The 21,912-nt window shown below is 43.7% G+C and overlaps 1 protein-coding gene across 1 annotated transcript in view; it reads left to right on the forward strand.

Moving 5' to 3' along the window:
• Positions 1-20,334, forward strand: part of LOC309551042 (elongin-A-like) — a gene marked incomplete at its 5' end in the record, with an annotated part of 96,374 nt that extends 76,040 nt beyond the window's left edge. The window contains 2 exons of the mRNA XM_082251483.1: positions 9,319-9,425; positions 20,248-20,334. Coding sequence (XP_082107609.1) covers positions 9,319-9,425; positions 20,248-20,309 — 169 coding nt within the window. The 3' untranslated portion in view covers positions 20,310-20,334. The remainder of the gene's footprint in view (positions 1-9,318; positions 9,426-20,247) is intronic.
• Positions 20,335-21,912: the final 1,578 nt, after the last annotated feature.

Raw genomic sequence — 21,912 nt, forward strand, 5'->3', positions numbered from 1 at the left:
GTTGACCTTGCTGACACAAGCATGTCAACGTGCTCCCACATTCCTCACCCCATGGACTCTTACCACAGATGACCGCTCCACAGCCAGATGCTGATTGTCAAACAAAACCAGCTGGCTGACTTCATTAACCAAATATGGCCATGGCCTTGCCCATTTTGTTCACAAACCGAATATGGGATCAGAACTGTTGGTCAGCAACAACTGTTTTTATGTAATTTTTGCGGGAATGCATCCTACAGGTGCACTACTTAGTGTGCAGGTGCGTCATCCATCCAGGCATGTTATTTAACTATTGTATTTCAGCCCTTATGTATTGGCAATAATGTTAAGGGGGAAAAAAATGATTTGCATCCAAAGCCCCCAAAAAATGTAAAGCTGCTCCAGCACATATAAACAAAAACTCATGCCTCGGAGGTGTCAAAGTATAAAAATGTTGATTGTGCTACATGTTGCGTTTTGCCACATACGCTGTAGTGAGAGCTAAAATTCTAGAAACTTAATTGTTGGTAACTATAAATTGATTACATAAAGGTTTTTAAAACCTCAACTATGGAACTTTAGTATATCGTTCACTGAAAATATGGACTTGATATTTGCTAAACCTTTGTGCTATCATTGTGTGACATAAAGTACCAATATACTGGAACTAACAGTATTTTATTCTGCATGGCCTCTTTTAGAAAATCTATAATGTTTGAGGGTTTGAACTAATCATCTGGACTAATTTTAACATGGGCAAAATTGTGAATACCCCACTGGCAATGAAGGAAATTGTGTATTTTTGTTTCCCTTTTTAAGCTTTATTAAAAATCCTTCTAAAAATATTTATTGGATTGATACACATTCCCCATGGCAATGACCAGCTATCCATATTGTCAGTGTGAGAGAAGGGGGAGATGGGGGGTGGGATAAAGGTTTCAGCGCTTTGCACTTTTTACTACTTTTTTTTTTTTTCATTTTTGCTACTTTATTTCATTCAAGTTGGTGGACTGCAGTGTGGTGACATGATGCCATTCACTGCACTGCAAAAAATGCAGCATGTCTGCTATGCACATCAACAGGGTTATGATGTGAATGAACGTAGATGGGCACTGTGCCAGCTCTGCACTACTGTCCCTACTCTCCTCCCGCAGCCAGAGCAGTGACAGAGCACCTGAGCTGCTCTATGTTCCTGCTCGCTCCACCTTCAACAGTGGTCTCTTTGTAATCACCGCTTTTTGCCTGATCTGTTCCTCCCCCTCCTAGCAAACAGAGGGACCAATTAGCACAGGAGAGAAGGGGGTGATGGGAAATGTAGTCCCCAGAGACCGCAATGCGTATTGTAATTCATAGGCTCTAAACTACAATTCCCACAGAACCTTACTATAGAGGAGGAAAGATCAAGACGTTTTTGCCTGGCAAATGCATTACTTGCTGTGGCCACTAGAGATTGAGCCATTAGGAACTACCTAACCAGCTATAGAACAGCTCGTAGGCCTTTTTTACTGCTTTAAAGCGTGCCAACGGTTACTATAGGCCCCAACATTTGGCCAGCTGAAGAGTCTGGAATATAGATGCCCCCAAATATCCTGAGACCTTTTGCCCCTCTGCTTGGTAAAGAAGTACCTCTTGGGAGACCCTGCACCATACCCCAGACAATTCCTTTAGAGTGCAATCTAAACCATGATAGTATTCTCATTTATACTGCATTTAACATTTTTGTTTGTTTATTGCTGGTTTGCTAATGCACTCATCGATTTCAGCTAAAGGTATGGAACTTGAACCTGACCACTTTGGCATAGTGGTTATGCTGTCTGTCAGGGAACTGACAAAAGTTGTTTGTGTCCATCTTTTACCTTAACTGTTTAGGCCATGCGAGGCAAATCAACAAGTTAAATTCAAAACCAACTCCACATATTTACATTTCTTTCTCTCCCCAAATCTTCTGTTTGACTACTGGGACCAAAGAGAGGAGGCCTTATAGAAGCTCAAGTCATGAGTCATGGTTACACAGGATTTTGGAACTTGGTTTTGTCAGAGAGAGGATAGAGAGTCCTGAGAGGTCCCTCCTCAGTGCTGTCACATGGGAGGAAGGGTAGTGAGTTCTATGCTTCCCCTTACCAGAAATCCAAATGCTTTACTTGTGGTAGGTGAATCGGGTGGCGGGGGGTACCAACAGAAGAATGTGGTACTAGAGGGGCTGGTATTAATACAACCTTTTTCAGGGAAAAAGTTCAAAAAGCTCTTCCTGTGAAAGGACAAATGGATAAATGGTTGTTCTGTTGGCTGCATTGCCAAACGCTACTCTGTTATCACCTGCTGAAATCTGTGGGGGAAATTGACACTTCAGGTGTGTATCTCCTGGTCCCCTTATGTGCTTAGTGGTAGATTAGGTGGACCAAAAGATTGACACGGCTAAAAGAATTGTCTGTCTGAAACCGATTTGGCATTAGATTTCTATTAAACACTGTAGTGTTTGCTTGCACAAGCAGCAGAGAAGTAAGTATTTTCTTTCTCCTTTGATGGCCAGCTTTTTGCACAATTTCATTTTCCAGACAGGATTACTGTTTGCCTTAAAGTGGTTGTAGACTTCAGACATGAAATATGAGCAAAGCCTATCCCACTATAGTGTGTACATGTCTCAATTCAATTAAGAGCACTACGTGTTATTTCTGTCTGCTGCTTCATTTCTCTGCTATCAGCATGAGTTACTTGTGCCAATTTTCCTGACACTAAGAGAAAAAAGGTGATAGGGGAGGGATTTCCAGCTGACTGACAGCCTCAGCTCTGTTCATGGGTGCTGTGTAAAGGGAGGATTTCCCTTCCCTCCAATCAGCTCTGAGAGCTCTCCTCACTGAGCTCTGCAGAGTGTGACTTCAGCTCTCTTCCCCCTCTGTTCTGACAGCTCAGACAATCTTTGAAAATTCTGGACTTTGAACCGAGGTAGAGAGTAGAAGACTGCAGACAAACAGGTACAACTTATGTAGGATTTGTTTAATCTCTGTATCTTCTGAGGATAGTCATTTCACTGGGTATTTACAACCACTTCTAGGCTAATGTTGAATCATATAGGGCACCAAAGCTCACACTAGCTATGTTCTGTTGTATCTGCAACCATTACCAATACAAATTTAGTTTAATGGCCTATTTCAGGTAGGCCTATACAGTATATTCTTTGTTAATTTTCTGGCATGGGGTCAGTTATAGTCTAAAAGAACTCTTTACACAGCAACATAATGTAGTTTTAGAGTTTGTCATGTTTGCTAAATGTTTTATAATTCCACCTCAAGAAGCAACCTGTGTGCATAGTCTGGCTATATGATTTCTATTTACACACTGAAATGGGTAAATCCTCATCAAAAATGTGTATAACAATACTAGTATTTAATGCTTTGTTTCACATTGGGATAGGTCATTTTATTATTTCAAAATGTAAGTTCTAAATGATTTAAAGGTTTTTAGAGTTCTTATAATTAGTATTTATGCCTCTACACAATAACTAGCTAATCACTGCCACCATCCATTTCTAAAATGTATTCAAGTTTCCAGGCATCAATCTGTTTTCACTCCTAGTGCTAGAAAATTTTTAGCATTGTATTTAAAGTTTATTGAGATTTTTTATTTTTAGTATTTTTTTTTTTCTCCCTCATAAACAGGTTAGTTGTTTTCTAACCTGCAGAATATTCTATACTTACAGCTGTCTTTTCTAGATTTTGGGTGGGTGTTTTTATTTTATTTGTGTGTGTGTGTGTGTGTGTGTGTGTGTATGTATGTATGTATGTATGTATGTATGTATGTGTGTGTGTATATATGTATATATATATATATATATATATATATCTGACCTAAACCTAGTCATAGCATCTGATCTGTATATTTTATTTGATCAACCACTTAAAGCACTTAAGCCAAAGGCTTAGTATGACAGACAGGAAAATCTATTTTTTACAAGGTGGTCAGCAATGTCAACCTGTATCATTTTCACTACACACGTTTTCTTTGAAAAAAGCCCATATGTGTTTTCCAATATCTGCACAATTGTTTCTATAAATTAGTCATTAGTAGACAAAGTTACCAAATCGTGGAAATCTGTTGATATCATGTTTGCAAACATTTCATCTGTTCTTTGCTATTTGCAAATCATGGGGTGTAATACTTAAAGTGACTCTGTCTGTCATGACAGGAGTATAGGGGTTGCCACTGCGGCCGTCCCTTTGGAAATGCTAGATGCCTGTTTTTTTCAAGTATGGATATTGAATGAGTGTCATAACTCCTTATCTGTATACTTGTTCGTATCAGCAACTCTGATGGCATAGAGGCAGAAACATCAGCACGACAGCCAGGGAACTAGCATTTTAAAAAAGAGCGTTCAGAATTTCCCATTACAGTGTCTCTCTGTAAATAGGTTAGAGAATGTCAAAACTATCATTTCAAATGAGATATTGTTGCTGCTCTGAACAAAAATAAACATGAGGATAGAAGTCAAGCATTGTCCTCCAAATTTAATATACTGGTGTTCAATTCCTGTAAAAGTGTTTTCTCTAGCGCTCATTGACAGACGTAGTCCTCGGTGATACACCACCTTCGGGTTATGTTGCCTCCACAGGAGCAGGACTAGACAGGAAATTAAAAAGCTCTGGCCACACCCCAGGGGCAGTCCCAGAGGGTATATCCTCTCTCTCTCTGCCTCAGCAAATCAGTTATTTTCTGTCTAGTTAGGAGTAAGGACCTAGACACCTTGCTGGGATCTTAGGTCCTGGCAAGAATTTTTTCTTAAAGGATTTTTTTTAGACAGCTTTTTTCTCCAGTGTTCCTGTGAGATCTTCAAGCAAGAAAGCTGAACTGGGCGACGGGCTGGATGTTGAGATCCGGTGGTCACCCCAGTTCAGCCTACGAGCGCGTGCAGGCCATAGCTCCGCGCTGGGTCGGCCGCGACAAAGTCCCATTAAAGGACTGTCCACGCGAGTTAAACGTCTCGCTGAAACGCCAAAGACCATGAGTCACGGCGTCCGTATCGGTCGACAGCCCTCCCGCCCTGGTGGAGAGGGGTACTGTCAGGAGTTGGTGCCCGCCTGGTTCCGGTATGGTGAGTAGTATGTTCCCCCTTTCCCCCTGACGGGTTTTGTGGTGAACGCGGGCCCCTCTCTGTATGGTAAGATAGAGTCCCTTTCTATCCTACAACATGACACAGATCCTCCTACTTTGAGTGTGATTTTATGTGTGCAAAAAGCCAGGAGGCTTGGTTTGGGAGCTAACAATCTAATTGTATACATGTTTTAAAGATGTAATCTGTGGCATTCTGGGAATCTTATGGGTTAAGAATAAGCTACCTACCAGTCAGAAGCCACGGACATGTAGACTGCCTTCCTAATCAGATCTCCAGCTATTAGCAGGCCTCCCGAACGGCCATGCGGTCCGCCAGGGCCGGTACCGCCAACCACGCCATATCCCCATGCAGTGAGAGTGTTGTGTGCCCTGCAGCACACCGCTATTCAGTACGGGCCGCCGCCATTTTTTTTTGCTGGATCGCACGAGCCGCCATTTTGGCGTAGCCTCGTGTCTCCAGCATGGGGGCGGCCATGTTTGAGGTGATCCAAACACCTCGTGGAGCTTGGGGGAGGCGCCGGAAGGCGTACAGAGGGGCGGAGCCGCCTCCTTTCTTCCTGGGCAGCCAGCCAAAAGACTTCCTGTTTGTTAAGACAGCGCTGTAACCTGTTGCAGTTAAACTCTGAGCATCAAGTGGTGAGCCTGGGGGTCTATCTCTCTCTCTCTCGATCGATAGGGATCCCTAGCAGGTAACACTAAGGGGCTTTTGTGGCGCTGGGGGTCGAAAAAAAAAAAAAAAAAAAAAGAGAAAAGTTTTATTTTTGAATTATATTATCCAGAAAGTAACTGGAGTTATCATGGACCCTGCCACACACATTCCCCCACCTGTTTCCCTCGAGGGGGCCACGGGACCCGCCGGTGCACAGAGTATAGAGTCATTTACAGCAATTTTGGAGTCTATGGTGGCTCGGGTGGAGGCGGCCTGTCAGGGACGGGGGTCAAGGAAGCGACCCCCGCCTACCCCTATACCATCTGACACCTCTGACTCAGATTCAGAGGTGGTCACGGCAGTTGCAGGTTCCTCTGCAAGGGCTGTTATCCCAGGTAAAGCCCCCTCAGACAGTGAGGAGGACGCTTCTTCTCCTGCTATTATTCAGGAAGAAGCATTGGTGGACGCACTAGTTGTGGCAGTGCAGGAAACCTTAAAACTTGAGGCTTTACCGGCAGAGGCAACTGAAACAGAGATTCCTTTTGGTACTAATAAGCCCATCAAGACGATGAAGGCTTTTCCTGTACCTAAATGTTGCGGTAATCAGATTAAAGGAGAATGGGAGCATTCTAAACGTACCTTTACTATTTCCAAGCGTATTGCTAGACGCTATCCGTTTGAGGAATCCATCATTAAGAAATGGACGGTACCACCAGTCGTGGATCCGCCTATTTCCAGGCTGAATAAAGCCTCGGTTATTCCAGTGGAGGACACTTCGTCCTTTAAGGATCCGGTGGATCGAAAGATGGAAGCAGAGTCCCGCACCATCTTCTCTCTGATAGGGTCAGCTTTTAGACCAGTAATTGTTATTGGTCTAGTTTCCCAGACACTTACGGAATGGGCGAAAATGGTACGCCAAGATCTTAGGGGAAAAGATATTCCCCAGGAGACATCTGATTTGATGGAACAGATTATACAAGGGCTACAGTTTATCTGTGACGCAGCCTTGGACACTACTCCCTTATTAGGGCATGCATCTAAGACAGCGGTGATCCTCAGACGTGTGCTGTGGTTAAAATGCTGGTCAGCTGACCTAGGTTCCAAGAAGACCTTGACAAATCTCCCCTTTCAGGGGAATCGTCTATTTGGGGCCAACCTAGATGAAATCATTAAGGATGCCACTGGGGGCAAGAGCACTTTTTTGCCACAGGCTGCTAAAGCTAAGGGACCTTGCAACAAGCGAGGACCTTTCTTTACCGCCCATAAAGGGCGCCCGGCTGGTACTAGCGGGAAAGGCAAGACTCCTCCAGGAGGGTTCAAGAAGGGCTGGTCGGACAAGCAAAGGACCAACCCAGCCAAACCCGAAGCAAAGGAGTACACAGCCTGAAGGTGCGCCCCCACCCGGTTTCAGGGTGGGGGGACGTTTTCACCGGTATTCAGGACATTAGATCGAGCATCAACCACTACTACCGGTGCGATTCTTCCCTTCCAACATTTAAGTACTACAGGAAGCGGTAATTACCGTTCCCTGAATAGATCTTTTCCTTTACCTTTTCCTAAGATTAGTCCCGATACCTCACAGGAATCGGATCTGGTTGACCAGATAGGCCAAGTAGCCTCTAGTCGGGTGACTTCGGTCCCTGAGGTTCAACCAGAAAAGATCACCTTTCCTGATAACTATCAGGTATCTGATAAATGTGTGGGAACAGAAAACGACCAGACTTTCTCGGATGGTCGGGGCCAGATACCTCTAGGGACGCCTGGTTCAGATCCAATCAGCGCCAGTGGTCCTAGAAATTCTAGGCTGGCCTCCTCAAGCCGGCCTGGCCGACTTGGACATGTTAGTCGTAGACGTTCCGTGGGAACTTCGTCTCAGGGAGTGTCTGTGGTCTCAAGGACCAATTTACCATCATGCTTTACAGTCGCTGGGTTTAATGGCCTGGCCATTGAGACCCAAGTACTGAAGGACAGAGGTTTGTCAGCTTCAGTCATTCCTACCCTTATTAAAGCAAGGAAAGCGACTTCCAGCAAAGTCTATTATCACACATGGAAAACTTATATTGCGTGGTGCGAATCTTTAGGATTTCCTCCACGTACCTATTCGGTGTCTCGAATATTGGCCTTTTTGCAACAGGGGGTTGAGCAGAAGCTAGCCTTGAGCACCATCAAGGGTCAAGTTTCAGCATTAGCAATCTTCTTTCAGAAGCCTTTAGCTACCAAATCCTTGGTGCGGAATTTCATCCAGGGGGTGCGGCACCTGGCTCCTCCAGTCCGCGCGCCCTTACCGCCTTGGGATCTTAATTTGGTTTTGTCGGTTCTACAGAAACCTCCCTTTGAAAACATCAGGGAGATTCCCTTGCTTACTTTATCCCAGAAGGTGGCCTTCTTGGTGGCTATTACTTCTGCTCGCAGGGTGTCAGAACTGGCTGCATTATCATGCCAGTCCCCATACCTAGTGATTCATAGGGATAAGGTAGTACTTCATCCTAAGCCATCTTTTCTTCCCAAGGTGGTTTCAGATTTTCATCTGAATGAAGATATTGTACTACCTTCCTTGTGTCCTCAGCCCAAGCATCATCGGGAACATGCGTTGCATTCCTTAGATGTGGTTCGGGCAATCAGGGTATACCTGAAAGCTACGGAATCATTCCGTAAGACGGATTCACTTTTTGTGATCACGGATGGCCCCAGAAAGGGTTTGCCTGCATCTGCCGCGACCATTGCCAAATGGATTAGACAAACGGTGGTACAGGCTTATACTATTAAGGGTCAGAGTCCTCCGTTCCCTGTTAGGGCGCACTCCACTCGAGCGCTCAGTACTTCCTGGGCCTTTCGCCATCAGGCGTCAGTGGTCCAGGTATGTAAGGCGGCCACCTGGTCGTCAGTACATACCTTTACAAAATTCTATAAAATTGATGTGACGGCATCGGCGGATGCCTCATTTGGCCGCAAGGTTTTGCAGGCCGCAATTTGAGGAGAGCGGTGGTCTACCTCGAGGGTTTTTTTCTGTTTGAAAAAAAAAAAAAAAAAAATTGTTTTCTCTTTTTTTGTTGAGTCTCATCAAGGATGAGCATTGTAAACTTCTAGTTGGCACCGGTTGGGCCTTCTAGATTGGGATTTGATTTCCATTTTCCCACCCCTCAGTTGTGATACTGCTCTGGGACGTCCCGAAGGTGGTGTATCACCGAGGACTACGTCTGTCAATGAGCGCTAGAGAAAAATGGATTTTTGTAAAATCTTACCGTAAAATCCTTTTCTCTTAGCTCATTGACAGACGTAGTCCCCGCCCCTCTGTTTTTTTGAGTTGGGTTAAAATCTCTAAAGACTGCTTTTTCACATAACTGATTTGCTGAGGCAGATAGAGAGAGGATATACCCTCTGGGACTGCCCCTGGGGTGTGGCCAGAGCTTTTTAATTTCCTGTCTAGTCCTGCTCCTGTGGAGGCAACATAACCCGAAGGTGGTGTATCACCGAGGACTACGTCTGTCAATGAGCTAAGAGAAAAGGATTTTACGGTAAGATTTTACAAAAATCCATTTTTGACCTGATTTACGAGACAAATGTTATCTTCGTTTATGTAATAGGTTACAAAAGCAAGAGTCAAAGGAATCCAGTATTTCAAATTCAAATGTTCCTGTGAGCAATAGCCAGCATGGAGGACCAAGTCAGGACACAAAAAAGATTGTAAAGAGTAAGTGTAGCAGTTTCTTTCTTCATTTTTCTGTAATTCCTTTTCTAGCCTGAAGTGACAGATGAGAAAAATAAAACTTGTGTAAATGTCTTTATACAGCTGGTTCCCCACAGATGTCTTAGTCACACATTACTAGATGTAGAAAATAATTTATTGACTTGCAACAAACACCTGTGCTGCCAAGCTGAAGGTGGAGGCTCACCAGGGGCAGACTGGCAACTTTTGGCCCAGAGGGCAAGTACAGACCAGAGGCCCATGGTGCAGCAACTCTGCCCCCCTCTCACTCTCCCTCTTTCCATCATCCTGACCCCCCATTCCAGGATGAAGCCCTGCTACACGTACTCTCTACCTACTGGCTGAATCTGGGTTCCCGACCTGGCCAGCATGGGGCGGTTGGGGGGAGCTGGGACTGGCCTCTGCTCAAACACCGTTTACACCATCCATGCTGGGGAGGGAGGCCTGCACTCTGTCCTTGTCTTCAACCCGCACTCAGCAGGTCAGCAGTGGGGACTTTTTACTTCTCTTCACCAGGAATCCTTTAGGCATGTCTGTGGCAGAAGCAGTGCAGCCTTTTTACGGGGCATCAGAGTGGCCCGGGGGGCAAATGCCCCCCTGCCCCCTGGCCCAGTCCTCCCCTGAGGCTCACATACTTGAGGATGGTCTGCAAATAGTTTGCATCAGCTACACGCTGACTGGGCATACAAAATAACACGTTCTACCACAGCCTAGATTTAGAATCTTTCTTTTGTTGCTAAATATTAAGAAACATTGTAATATTAAACTATTCACAGTAGCATTGTAAAAATTTATATAATGATATAAAGGAATTAGACTATCTCCATCTACCCAATTGTGATGCAAATGTTATGTATTGTCATGTTCAACAAATGTTAGAGTGTCACTTGCCTACATAAAGAGAGATCAAGATACCTAGGGCAGCCTCTTCCAAAATTCCTGCTGAGCACCCCTGAAACTTGGGACAGGGGCTTTGAGGTCAACAGAAGAGTGCAAGTGTCAGGAAGGTGGACCTGAAGACTTTAACTTGGGAGTGCTGATGTCAAGTAGGCGGAAGCACAGTGATGAGGGAACCCAGAATACACCAAGTCTAGAAGAGCTCAGACCTGGGTTGCAAGCCAAGATTGGTAACAGCAGGAAGGCAGCAAAACATGAGCAGAATCAAATTCAGGAATGAGCAGAGGTTAGCAACATGCAGGCAGGGACGTACAGAATTGATAGGCAAATCTTGGTCGAGTCCTGATCAGTAAACGAGGTAGGCAGCAAATGCAGATGGACAAGGATTATCAAGAAGCAAGTCCGATGAAAGCAAGGTCAACAACAAGGTTAAGCAAGTTCAGGATCGGGGATAACAGGAACTCAAGCTGAAAGACCATTCAGCAAGGATCTCATGTGGGTACCAGTTTTAAATAGTCCACTAGGCACCAGTATCTGCGGTGCTTCCATGCCCGAAAACATGTGCACATTTATGCGCATGTTGGTACAACCTTTTACATGATGTTTCTGGCATAGAGAATTATTGCTGTTTGTGTCTCTGCTGGGACACATTCACCCATTTCTTCCAGTGACCGTTAACACCAGGACAGAATGTTATGGGAAATCCCAGAACAGGAACTGTGGGGAAGATCTACCAATGGAGACACCAGTCCTGGTGATGGTCCATGGGATTTCCTCTAATCTCCCCAACAGGACACTGAAAATAAATATTAATTTTTTTTCATTTTTAAATCTCTACTCACTCTCTCTGCACTCCAATGCCACCCATTGTGTTGTCTTCAAATGCGGATGTCTGCCACTTTTCCAGGTTGAATGCTGTCCAGCATCATTCAACCTCCTTCTGTAAACCTAGAATGTCACTGGCGCATTCTTTGTTCACACAAAGCCTGACATCACAGTAAAATTCTGCAAAAAATGGGGCACATTATTATAACATGAGCACCATTCTATCCAGCTTTAGCAATGCTGAAGAACCACCCTGCTTGTTATGTGACTGGCTAGAGGGCACCTAGATTTAAGGCACAAATGTTGATTTATTTTTCACAAATGGGTGCAGGGAGGGGGGCTTATGGAGGGGTAGAAATTTGGAGTGAGTGAGAGGGTCAACTGGCAGTTGGGCTTTAATTATTCCCTACCATATCCAGAGTTTAAACAAGAAAAAAGGCTATTTAATAAACTAAACTGTACACAAAATGTTAAGCAAGTTCTTGGTTATACGTTTCTGCGCTCAGAAATGTTCAGTAATGATCTATAATTTCATACAGTGGGTATAGAAAAGAATCACCCCCTTTAAAATCACATTTTGTTGCTTTGCAGCCTAAAATGAAGATGGACCCAGTTTTTGCTTAATCCAGCTGTATTTACTCAGTGCAACATCCAAGTGAAAGATATAACACCAACATGTCAGAAAAAAATAAACTAAATTCAAAAACAGGATTAAGTTTAATTAAGTTGGAAAAGGATCACCCTCCTTAGTTCAGTATTTTGTTGAACCATATTCTGCTTTAATTACAGTCTTTAGTCTGTTAGGATATGTCTCTACTAACTTTGCACATCTAGACTGCAATATTTGCCCACTCTTCTAAGAAGAAGTCCTCAAGTGCAGTTGAATTTGATGGCGACCATTTGTGGACTGCAGTCTTCGGGTCATTCCACAGATTTTCAATGGAGTTTAAGTCTGGGCTCTGACTAAGCCATGCAAGGATATTTACTTTTTTCCCCTTTAATCACTGTGTGGTCATTTTTGCTGCGTGCTTTGTCGTGTTGGAAGGTAAACCTTCTTCCCACTGCTAACTTTCTGGCAGAGGGCAGCAGATTTTCCTCAAGAATTTTACGGTATTTTGCCCCATCCATTTTTTCTTCTATCCTGACAAGTGCTCCGGTCCCTGCTGCAGAGGAACACCCCCATAACAGGATATTACAACCTCCATGCTTTACTGTAGGAATAGTGTTTTTTCAATGGTGAGCTGTATTGGATTTCCACTCCATTTCACTTGGATGTTAAAAGTTGCATAAGTAAATACAGCTGCATAAAACAAAAATGTGTGTCTTCATTTTAAGGCTGCAAAGCAACAGAATGTGATTATTTTAAAGTGGGGTGATTCTTTTCTATATCCACTGTAAATATATCATTAGTCAGATGCTTCGAAAACCTTGAACTCTAAATGTATGATTAGGCCATTCCATGACTTGTGCACACCATGCACGTTCTGCAGTAGTCAAGCTAAATCTATTTATGTGTTTACTGGCCACAGGAACTATAACCTAATTGGTGGCATATTTGATCAGAGAATTGCTTGTGTCAATCTATTTGTACAGGTTTAGAGAGCCTTTAATAAAGCTTTATATCTCATTGTGGCCCCTATGAAAGCCTATCTAGGGTGACTCCTTTTTATTTCCTGCTTATCAATCCTTCTCAGTCCTTTGGAATGATTAACAAGGGCACTGCGTGCAGACAGCCTATATTCCTCGATTGGGATGCACTGGCTGTATGTACACAGATGCACATTCCCCCAGTACACTGTACACTGTCTCCATTTGGGGCCACTCCTCTGCCCTTGCATGTCTGCCACATTAGGAGAATAGATGTGTCTGTACTAGAGATGGACTTGATGTTCGAGTTGAACGTAAGTTTGACTCGAACATCAGGTGTTCGTATGTTCGCCGCACACAAAACCAATGGGGTGCTCGGCGGGAAGTTCGCCCGCTGATGAATGCCCCATAATGCACTGCGCGAATGCAGTGCATTAAGTGCTTGTGATTGGTCAAAGCATGCACCTGGCCTCTGTGCTTTGGTCTATCACAGCACAATGTTCTGTCAGAGCCATGATTGGTCAAAGGCAGGGTGCCTTTAGCCAATCATGGCTCAGGGGCTAAGTCCAAGCCCCACACTATATAAGGCTGCTTCTTACACGGCAGCCGTGTATAGTGTGTGACAATAGAGATTAGGCAGGTAGTTAGTGAATAGTGGGTTGAGTTAGTTTAGTGCAGTCAGTGTAGTGTACAGGCATACCCCACTTTTAAAATGTATAGATATGTTGTAGTTCTGGGCCCCTTCTCAGTGCTCCTCAAGTTTTGTGTCCTGTCACTAGTTCATGAGCAATGCCATGCCAAGCTGACCAAGATTTCCCATAGATGCCAATGTTAAAGCGGAGTTCCACCCAAAAGTGGAACTTCTGCTTTAAATACTCCTGACCCCCTGACATGCCACATTTGGCATGTCATTTTTTTTAGGGGGGGGGCCACCTAGGCGGCTCGAGCGGAAGTTCTCTCCCCCTCCCTCCCTGCAATCTTCTGGGACACGTCACAGGTCCCAGAAGATTACCTGGCCATTCACAACGTGCAGTGTGACTCCCGCATGCGCAGTGTGCACCCAGCTGTGAAGCAGCAAGCTGTCACAGCCGGGTGCCCACACTAGAGATGCTGGCGCCACGAGAAGAGAGGGAGAGGATCGAGGCTTTAGGCGGCCGCATCGCTGGATCGTGGCACAGGTGAGTGTGCGTTTATTGAAAGTCAACAGTTACACTTTTTGTAGCTACTGACTTTTAATGAACACAAAAATGAGTGGAACTCCACTTTAAAGACAGGGAGCAGTGCCATGCCAAGCTGACCAATATTTCCCATCAATGCCAGTGAGCACTGAAAGCTGAATATTGATCTAAGCAGGGGGGGGGTCAAAGTGCCCTGTATTTAAGTGGTTAAGGGGAACCCTATGACAGATTTAAAAAAAAAAAAAAAAAAAAACAGCACGGGTCCCCTAAATATACCCCTATACCAGGCCCTTTGTGTTTTTGGTATAGATTTTAAGGAGAACGCCCAAAATTTTATTTTTAATAAAGGACTTGTCAAAAACTGTTCTGTGGTTCTTCCTTTTTTACATTTTTTTATGGTGAATGGGTAGGGGTAAGATGTATCCAATACCCATTCACATAGGGGGGTGCCGGGATCTAGGGGCCCTCTTGTTAAAGGGGCTTCCAGATTCCGATAAGCCCCCTAACCGTGGACCCCCACAGCCCAGGGTTCTTGGGAAAATGCCCTTGTCCCCGTCAACATGGGGACAAGGTGCTTTGGGGGGCACCCTAAAGCACCCTCCCCATGTTGAGGGCAAGCGGCCTGGCATGGTTCAAGAGGGGGGGTTCTCGCTCATTCCCCCCCCCCCCAATCCTGGCCTTCCAGGCTGCATGCTTGAATAAGAGCCGGGTCACACTATTGCGATGCGGGTAGGCTGCGAATTCGCAGCCTTTTCCCGCATCGCACACGCACCCCCGGCAGTTCACACTGCCATATGCGATCCGCTGGGGGTGTCAATGTAATCTTAACGACACCCCCAGTTTGATCGCATATCGCAGTGCGATCGTGCAGTTCGCACAGGATGGGATCGCACAAGTGTGAACCGCTGTGCGATCCGATCCTGATGCGGCTGCAAAAATGCCTCCTGTGCGTGTTTGCACCGGGTGCGATGCGAATTTAGCCATACAAACTGTATGGCTAAACTCGCACCGCACAGCTGATCGCATGTAATGTCGGAGCAGTGCGCTCCGACATTACATGCGAACCCGGCACTCGCATCAGTGTGAACCGGGTCTAAGGGTCTGGCTTGAATCCTGGGGGGTACCCCACACCGTTTTTTTTTTTTTTTTTTTTTTGTGGAGTTCCCCTTAAAATCCGTACCAGACCCGAAGGGCCTGGTATGGACTGGGGGGGGGGGGGGGGGGGGAGAACCGTATGCCATTTATTTCATGTTTTCTTATCTGTTTTGCCGGGAGCCAACAATACATTACAGGCATGACCCTTTTTCCTTTAGAAATGTCAGTATTGTTGCAGCAAGATCCCTGCATCGTACAGATGCGCCACTTTGCAGGCACATTAAGCCCCCCCCCCCCCCCGGCCGCCACGAAATTTAAAGGAATTTTTCATTTTTATTGTTTCACTTGAAGCATTATTAAAATCGCTGATCCTGTAAAAACTATTGTTTTAAAAACATTTTTGCATTGATACATGTCCCCCAGGGCAGTACCCACACCCCCATACACTTTTTTTTTTTTCTGGCAATAACTTGCATATAAGCTTTTAAAATGAGGACTTTTGATTTTTCATGTTCGTGTCCCAAAGACTTTAATAATGTTCGCTAGAACTTTTTCCCTGTTCGAGATCTTCTGGTACGAACCAAACGGGGGGTTGTTCGGCCCATCACTACTCTGTACAGCTGCTGTGCCCCCATAGAGAAATCTGAGCAACATGCACACACCTCTAGCTGCATAAACAAGGTACTAATTAATGTGATATGGGCCACAGTGACCATGTGACTGAAGCCTTAAAGCGGTAGTAAACCATAACCTTTTTATAAAAAAAACCTGCAAGACAATGGCATAATGTGCTAGTATACATCACATACTAGCACATTTTGAAATGCTTCTCTTAGAACAAACTTCCGGGTTCGCATGCTCCTGCCGCCTGGCTGGCTAAGGCGTGATTTCTTTACTCCAGCGCATGCGTGCAGGAGTCATGGCTGTGGCACAGAGCGCTGAAGGGGCGGCACAGGTATGCCATCCCTTCAGAGCGCAGGTGACATCACTGGCTGCATGCAGTGTGAATATTTCCTAAACAGTGCAAGTTTAGTAAATATTCACTGTACCTTTTTATTATGGACTTACCTGCAGGTACAAGTTAAAAAAAGTTTACTTCCACTTTAAATGTGGTGACTGCATTTGTTTTTCTTTTTTCGTCAACATTTTCAGCAGGTACAGAAAAATACCTAGTGTTATGCAGAAATGCAGTGCCTGGTCACTTCTGTGGGCTGAATTGAAAGAGCAAACCATTTTATCCTTCTCCTGTAAACTGACATTGGTTGTCCAGCCTGTGTGACAATATGGTATCTCCAAAGATACAGTGGAGTGAGTAAGCATAGCCACCTTTGGACAGGAAGTGTAAAAATAAACCTGAAAAAATAAGAAAACAATGCAGCCACCACATCGAAGGCCCGTATGCACACTGGACGTTATAAAAACACCAGTAGCTTTAGCTGTAGAATTCTGCTGTAAAAACGGGGGTTTTTGCACTAGCATTTTATTTTCTTTTTTAGCTTTTTAGTGCCAATTCACACTATAGAAACGCCTCCTGAATGCTTATTTTCATGTGTGTTTTTGATGCGTTTTTGGCGCATTCCAGTCCTTTTTGTGATGTGTTTTTGATGCAGTCAAGTGCATTTTTCTACCCTCTTTATTTATTAACCCTAAATAAGGACGTGTGTTCTAGTGTGGTTTTTGTGTATTTTTTATGTTTTTTACTGCATTCCAGTACAGTCCAGTGCAGAAAAAATGCACCATGTTCTACTGTTTCGGGAACTGGGAACGCACTGGAACTGACCGCGCTGGTGTGAACTATGCCTTTGAAAACAAAATAACCTACTATCCGTGCATTTTTGATGCAGAAAAAAAAGTACTGGACTGCATTTGGTGTGAACTTGTCATTATAGCAAAATTATACTCCCACAAAAGCTTATGGCTCAAAAACGCTTATAAACGCCGAATAACAGCGTTTTTTTAGTTTTTTTTCAGCATTTTTCAGTTCGAGAGTTTTTCCAGCTGAGAAACTCTTCTCAAACCCACTAGCTCTGTGTTTTTTTTTTTTCTATCCAGAAAACACCCCTGCCAAAAACTACTGATAACAACCTATGTGTGCATAGACACATAGTATTACTTGCTGGGGATTTTACTGGCTGCAAAAAAAAAAAAACAAAAACAAAAAAGTCTGAAGCCAAAAACAGCAGCTGTAAATACCCAGTGTGCATGAGACCGAAAGACTTGTAAGCGGAAATACATTTTATCTTTTGGAGGAGGTAGATATACTTTATTATTTAAGTAATTACAAATGCAAGCTTTCAAAACCACTTTCAAGCCCCTTTCAAAGGTAAGGGAATTCTAAACATGGATCTGAAACTCGCATATGTGTGCATAGCTACAAGTGAAAGTAATATACAACCAATAATGAAATACAACTACTTTTTTTTTCTTGACAGACTTTACTAATGGCTATTGTTAATGGCTATATAGATAGAAATCAAGGCTTTGGAATGTCATTAGGGTAACTTAATAGGAGATGGTTGAGTTTTTTTTTTTTTTTTTGCTTCTTTATAACTGTGTAAATATTGGTTTTAGAACCATTTTTATAATTTATATTGCCTGAGGAAGGGATTCAAGGAAGGTCTCAAACACTTGCAACTTCAATATGTTAGGTTGGCCAAAAAACAGTATCACCTTAACTCTCAGTAGTCTGCATTAATTGGTAGCTAACATAGCAAAGGACTCTGCTGCATGGTTTAGCAAAATGCCTACACAGAATGTAGAGCATGCCACCTGGTCTACAAAAAGAACAAGGTGGAGCTCTCTCCGCCTTGAAGGAAGACCATCTAAAGAGTTACAAGAATGGGTTACATTACATATTAAAATTGGTCCCCTTTTGTGTGTGTAAAACCCAGTGGCGGCCAGTGCGTTGGGGGCGCAGGGGCGCCGCCCCCCTATCCATGCGTCCGGCCCCCAAATCTGCATGTGGGGTGCCGGACGCATGGAGCTCAATGGGGCTTTTTTTTTTTTTTTAATCACCTGATTAGAGCCAGAGGCTCTAATAGGCTTCAGCAAAGGGTGGACCCACCCATTGTGTGACAATGGCAAATGAAAATTCGCTATTGTCACACGGATCCTCCTCCTGGCCAATCAGGAAGCGGGTCCTCCCGCTTCCTGATTGGCTGAAAGGCAAACCCCATGCCATTGGCCGAGGAGGACTCGAGGAGAGGCCGGGGGACTGAGGAGAAGCCGCCGCTGCCAGGCTGAGGTAAGTGCACTGGTCTCGTGGGGGGGGGGGCACGCTTACGCTGGTCACTCTGCATTGAAAGGGGGCACGATGATCTCTCTGCATTGAAAGGGGGCACGCTGGTATCTCTGCATTGAAAGGGGGCACGCTGGCATCTCTGCATTCAAAGGGGGCATGATGATCTCTGGATTGAAAGGCGGCACCCTGGTATCTCTGCATTGAAAGGGGGCACGATGATCTCTGCATTGAAAGGGGGCACGCTGGCATCTCTGCATTGAAAGGGGGCACGCTGGCATCTCTGCATTGAAAGGGGGCACGCTGGCATCTCTGCGCATTGAAAGGGGGCACGCTGGTCTCTGTGCATTGAAAGGGGGCACGCTGGTCTCTGTGCATTGAAAGCGGGCACGCTGGTCACTGTGCATTGAAAGGGGGCACGCTATACCTTAAATATTGAAGGCCCCTTTCACACTTTTGTGACCTCAAAGTCACGCAATTTTTACAGCGTTTTTTCCGCAAAGCAATGCCTATTACATTTTTCTGTTTGCCACCCCCCCCCCCCCCCCCCCAAAAAAAAAATTTTGAGCACCAGCCGCCACTGGTAAAACCCTTTCATACTTTTGACTAATGGTAGAGCCTACTAGATCTTGGTGGCTTCTCTTTTTCCTTGAAGTTCACAAATGCCAGTCCTTATCTAGATGGCAAAAAGAAAATACAACAGAATTGTCAGATAAAGGAGCTTCAGTCTTTAAACGGAACTTTCATATTTATTACAAGCTCTAGTTCAATATTGTAATAGGAATTCCCAGTGCATAAAGAATTCTGTTCACTGCATCAACTGAAACAGCTGGTAAGAGACCACGTTCCATCTATTTCCTCATTTTATTTTACTAGACTACCAAAAGGGTAAAATGATAAAGCCTCTATAATTTGAGATTTAGAATATTTATGGGGAGGGGGACTCTGCAACATTATTTCAAAGATGATTGGAGGGTAGATCTTCAGCAATGTTTAGCCTTCTTGGTTATCAGGATAATTGTGACCGCTTAGTATTTCAAATAACTTTGTATGCATTTTCCACTCAAATTTCTCAAAGATAATCTACTAATTTAGTGAAATGTTAAACGAGTCTCCTCGCACTGTTGATTGCACCCCTTGTGGTGCGATGGTCCCTCAAGCAGCTGTTACTGACAGATGGAGTCACTAATATGACTAAAGAACAAAAAGGTTAACATACAGAGAACCTAAAAATACTGTATATCAGGCTGTGTTTAAATAAAATATTATATTTTAAAATCTAAAGTCTGACGGCTGTACTGCTTGTCTGTTTTGCTGGATAGTTTTTGAGTATTGTAATATTGTTTTATAGGCTCGTTGCTTTTTTTATTTTATTTTTTTATATAGCATTAACATATTTCCCATGCTGGAAGGTAATGTTTCTAGTTAACTATAAATTTGCTTAGCATTATTATTATAATACAGGATTTATATAGCGCCAACAGTTTGCGCAGCGCTTTACAATGTGATGGAAGACAATACAGTTACAATACAATTCAAAACAGGAGGAACTAGAGGGCCCTGCTCGTTAGAGCTTACAATCTAGAAGGGAGGGTCAAGTGAAACAAAAGGCAATAACCGTGGGGGATGGGTTGATGGAGAAAATGGAGGTATATTTGTTAGGTGTGGGTAGGATAGGCTTCTCTGAAAAGGAGGGTTTTTAGAGATCGCCTAAAAGCTAATAGAGTAGGAGATAATTGGACAGATAAGGGTAAGGAGTTCCATAGGATTGGAGAGGCTCTGGAAAAGTCCTGGAGGCGAGCATGGGAGGAGGTGACGAGGGAGCTAGAGAGCAGGAGGTTTTGAGAGGAACGAGAGGAACAAACAAATGTAAATGCCTGGATACATATTTTATGTCTGTAGCATTTTCCCATGTTTTGCCTTTTACATGCCTATTAATTGTTTATCAATCTAATACATTTTCAAAACCCCCTTTTCTCTTTTCTAGAGATTGCCCCAATGATGGCGAAATCCATGAGGGCTTTCAAGAACAGGGTAGGGCCAAGATGAGATTTAGCACCTTGTTAAAAAGTTGCTGTAAGGTTAACATAAAAATATAAAAAAAAAAAAAACTGTTTGTGTTTGTCATGCTTGGCATTTTGAAAAACATTGCCAATATATGCATGAATTGGTATATATTGTATTATAATAAAACACAATAGTGGAGCTGTCAAAACAGTCATATGGCAATGTATGTGTGCTGTCTTCTTTTTTTTTTTTTTTTTCCCCTGCCGGGGAAATGAGTTGGCGAAACATATCTTTCATTCATGACAAATGACATAGAAAAATATGCGTCACAGCAATATTTATACATGTCATGTATATTTCAATTTCCTGATAATTGTGTGTAAGAATAAGCAAATCAGTCATCTTGCATCACACAGATGCACTGTGTGATTTTTTTTTTTTTTCAACCAATCTGCTGTTTTTTGTTATTTGGTAATAATTTATTTTCAATTTAAAGATTTACCCTGGAAAAAATCTGTCAATGTGAATCGTTAATTTCATGTTTATTTTTGTTTAATAAAAGCTTTCTTCTATCAAAGTGTATAGTTCTAATTGTATGTATTTTAATCATTTCTACCTTCTTTTAATTCCACACCACCTTGAGATGAGTTTAAAAAACCTTATGGGATTACTGAAGTTGTAGAGGCTGCTCACTAGCAAAGGCAATGTTTTCTTTGTAAAGGTATGTGTTCACTTTCTGAAGTGAGAGATGGCAAATAAGGTGAACCTGTGAGGAGTTTAAATACACATGTACACTAAATTGTCAAAAGCATTGGGATGCCTGCCGTTATACACCAATGAACTTTAACCTCCCTGGCGGTATTCCAGAGTGTGGCTCGGAGTTAACTTTCAATACCAAAAGCGTAACCCCGAGGCACACTCGGGATTACCCCAGAATGTTGCTCACCTTTCCTTTGATCCCCCGCTGTCCTCCCCGCCATCCTCACACTCTCTCTCTGCTCTGTGCACAGCCGATTGCCGACACTTGCCTTCCGGTTCCCTTCCCTGCGAGCGTTGCGACGCATTGGGGTGGAACCAGCGGCAAATTCAAAAGTGTAAATACACAAATGACATGATACAAAGCTGTGAACGGATTACACTGTATCATGCCATTTCAGCACAAGATTTCACCTGATGACTTTTCCAGTGCCCTGCCTGTGCTTTTCCAGTGCTTAGTGACTGGAAAATTTTGAACGACCATGGCGTCCAAAAAGCGTTTTATGCACAAAGGCGCTTTTAGACGAACTGGAAAACAGCAACAGCGAAACAGAGTTACTTGAAGAACTGAGTGATAGCGATTCATGGAAAAATTCGTCGTCCGGTACGGAAAGTGACAACAGCGATGATTCTGATGTCTCTTTCTGGCACATAGCTCCATTGGAAATTCTGAAGAATCATTTGATATACTTCCCAAATTCCACAAGCTATGTGCCAGAAAGAGACATCAGAATCGTCGCGGTCGTCACTTTCCATACCTGATGACGAATTTTCCTACGAATCGCTATCGCGCAGTTCTTCAAGTAACTCAGTTTCGCTGTCGCTGTTTTCCAGTTCGTCTAAAAGCACTTTTGCGCAAAAAGAACGCTGTTTGGACGCCATGGTCGTT

This window comes from Pelophylax lessonae (assembly GCF_965119305.1).
Source record: "Pelophylax lessonae genome assembly, chromosome: 3".
Classification (NCBI taxonomy): Eukaryota; Metazoa; Chordata; class Amphibia; order Anura; family Ranidae; genus Pelophylax; species Pelophylax lessonae.